The 1,736-nt window shown below is 37.7% G+C and overlaps 1 protein-coding gene across 1 annotated transcript; it reads left to right on the top strand.

Moving 5' to 3' along the window:
- Positions 1 to 379: 379 nt before the first annotated feature.
- On the top strand, positions 380 to 1,432 carry AK6 (adenylate kinase 6; the record flags this gene model as incomplete). Its single annotated transcript, XM_010287098.1, has 4 exons — positions 380 to 472; positions 818 to 876; positions 963 to 1,108; positions 1,243 to 1,432. Coding segments are annotated over 4 exons (488 nt in total), but the record flags the coding sequence as incomplete, so codon positions are not given.
- Between the last annotated feature and the right edge of the window lie 304 nt (positions 1,433 to 1,736).

Raw genomic sequence — 1,736 nt, 5'->3', positions numbered from 1 at the left:
CAGAGGCCCCAGCCCTGCTCACGACCTGGGGTGATTTGGGGCGTCAGGCCTCTGCGGAGCCGGTGCCGGACTGCTCTACGTGAAAACTTGGGGCTTTTCCATATTAGTTAGGGTTTTTAAGTGAAGCAAGGTTTACTTGTGTGTCATCCCGGTTAGAATAACAGTTCTGCACAACGTGAGGGTTTTCGTCATAGTTTGTTTTTTTTTAATCTCTAGACATTGTTCATATTTGTTTTTTCTTGTTGTGTATCTTTTTGCCTCCTTTTATGAACTTGCCAACACTGACTGACAAAAGCTTCCTTTTTGACTCCTTAGAAGGTTACTTGAAGAAGACTTGCATACTGTTCTCTTACCGTTTTTTATGGGGTTTTCTCTTTAGGTACGCCAGGTGTTGGGAAAACCACACTCGGAAAAGAACTTGCGTCAAGAGTTGGGATGACCTATATTAATGTGGGTGACATGGCAAAAGAAGGTAGGCCATATTAACACAGTAGTCCATCAGAGTACTTAAGATATTTTTACATTGTATAACTAGGTGCTTGTAGTGCATGCGTTACATATTAAATGAAAAGGCAATGAATTTGCTTTAACAGAAATGTTTTTGGTGGCATGAGTTCAAAAAGCATTTATGTAACAGTAGCATATTTTCTATTAAGTAATAAATAACAAACTTATCCTTATATGGATTTGTAAACAAAGTGTTCCTTGCTCTGTACACTATCTTTTGTTTGCACCCCCTTGAAATAAACGTAACAATATAACTAATTTTAATAACTGCTGTTACTTTACAAGCTTCCACAAATTGTTTTTGCTGCAGGAGAACTGTATGAAGGTTTTGATGAAGAATATGATTGTCCGATTTTGGATGAAGACAGGGTAAGTCCAACTTCAAAGCCTGCCATATTTGTATTTTGACTTTCTGTAATTTCAGATCAACTTGCCTATCTTTGTTTCTTTTGTAGGTAATTGATGAACTAGAAGATAAAATGAGTGAGGGTGGAGTTATTGTCGATTATCATGGCTGTGATTTTTTTCCTGAACGGTGGTTTCATATAGTGTTTGTACTTCGTACAGAAAATTCATTTCTTTACGACAGACTTGAAAGCAGGTATGTCAATGGAATAAAAGAGGAGTAAAGTGACTTCATTGAAGATTTTTCTGGGGCATAAATTACTAATTCTGTATAGAATATAGTTCTCTGCATAGCTAAGACTGTCTCTCAGAATTGTTGTTGTTTTCTAGGGGCTACAAAGGGAAAAAGCTGCAAGACAACATTCAGTGTGAAATTTTTCAGACACTTTATGAAGAAGCTATGTTATCATATAGGAAGGAAATTGTACACCAGTTACCCAGCAACACTCCAGAAGACCTAGAAAGAAATTTGGATCAGATTACACAATGGATTGAGCAATGGATGAAGGACAACAATTGACATTTGGTGAAAAAGTAACTGTGCTGGATCGCTTCCTGGGAGGGTTTAATAAAGGACATTAATTATTCTTGTATGATAAATTAAAATTAATTGGATGGTAATTTGATATGGGTGGGGACTAGGTGAAGGTTGAGAATAGCCAGATTGTTAAGGCTTTGTAACAGCCTCTGATGCACTCCTTGAGGGCCACACAGGAAAACTGACACAGTGACGATTCAGCAGCCAATGAAAGGATGAAGATAACATGATTGCCCTGAGTGGCAGGAACTAGGTTCAATAACTGAGAACTTTTTTGGAGCTTACA

The sequence above is a fragment of the Phaethon lepturus genome, unplaced genomic scaffold (genome assembly GCF_000687285.1).
Source record: "Phaethon lepturus isolate BGI_N335 unplaced genomic scaffold, ASM68728v1 scaffold48695, whole genome shotgun sequence".
Classification (NCBI taxonomy): domain Eukaryota; kingdom Metazoa; phylum Chordata; class Aves; order Phaethontiformes; family Phaethontidae; genus Phaethon; species Phaethon lepturus.
The sequence above is the reverse complement of the archived record's forward strand: the minus strand, read 5'-3'. Positions and strand labels throughout refer to the sequence as shown.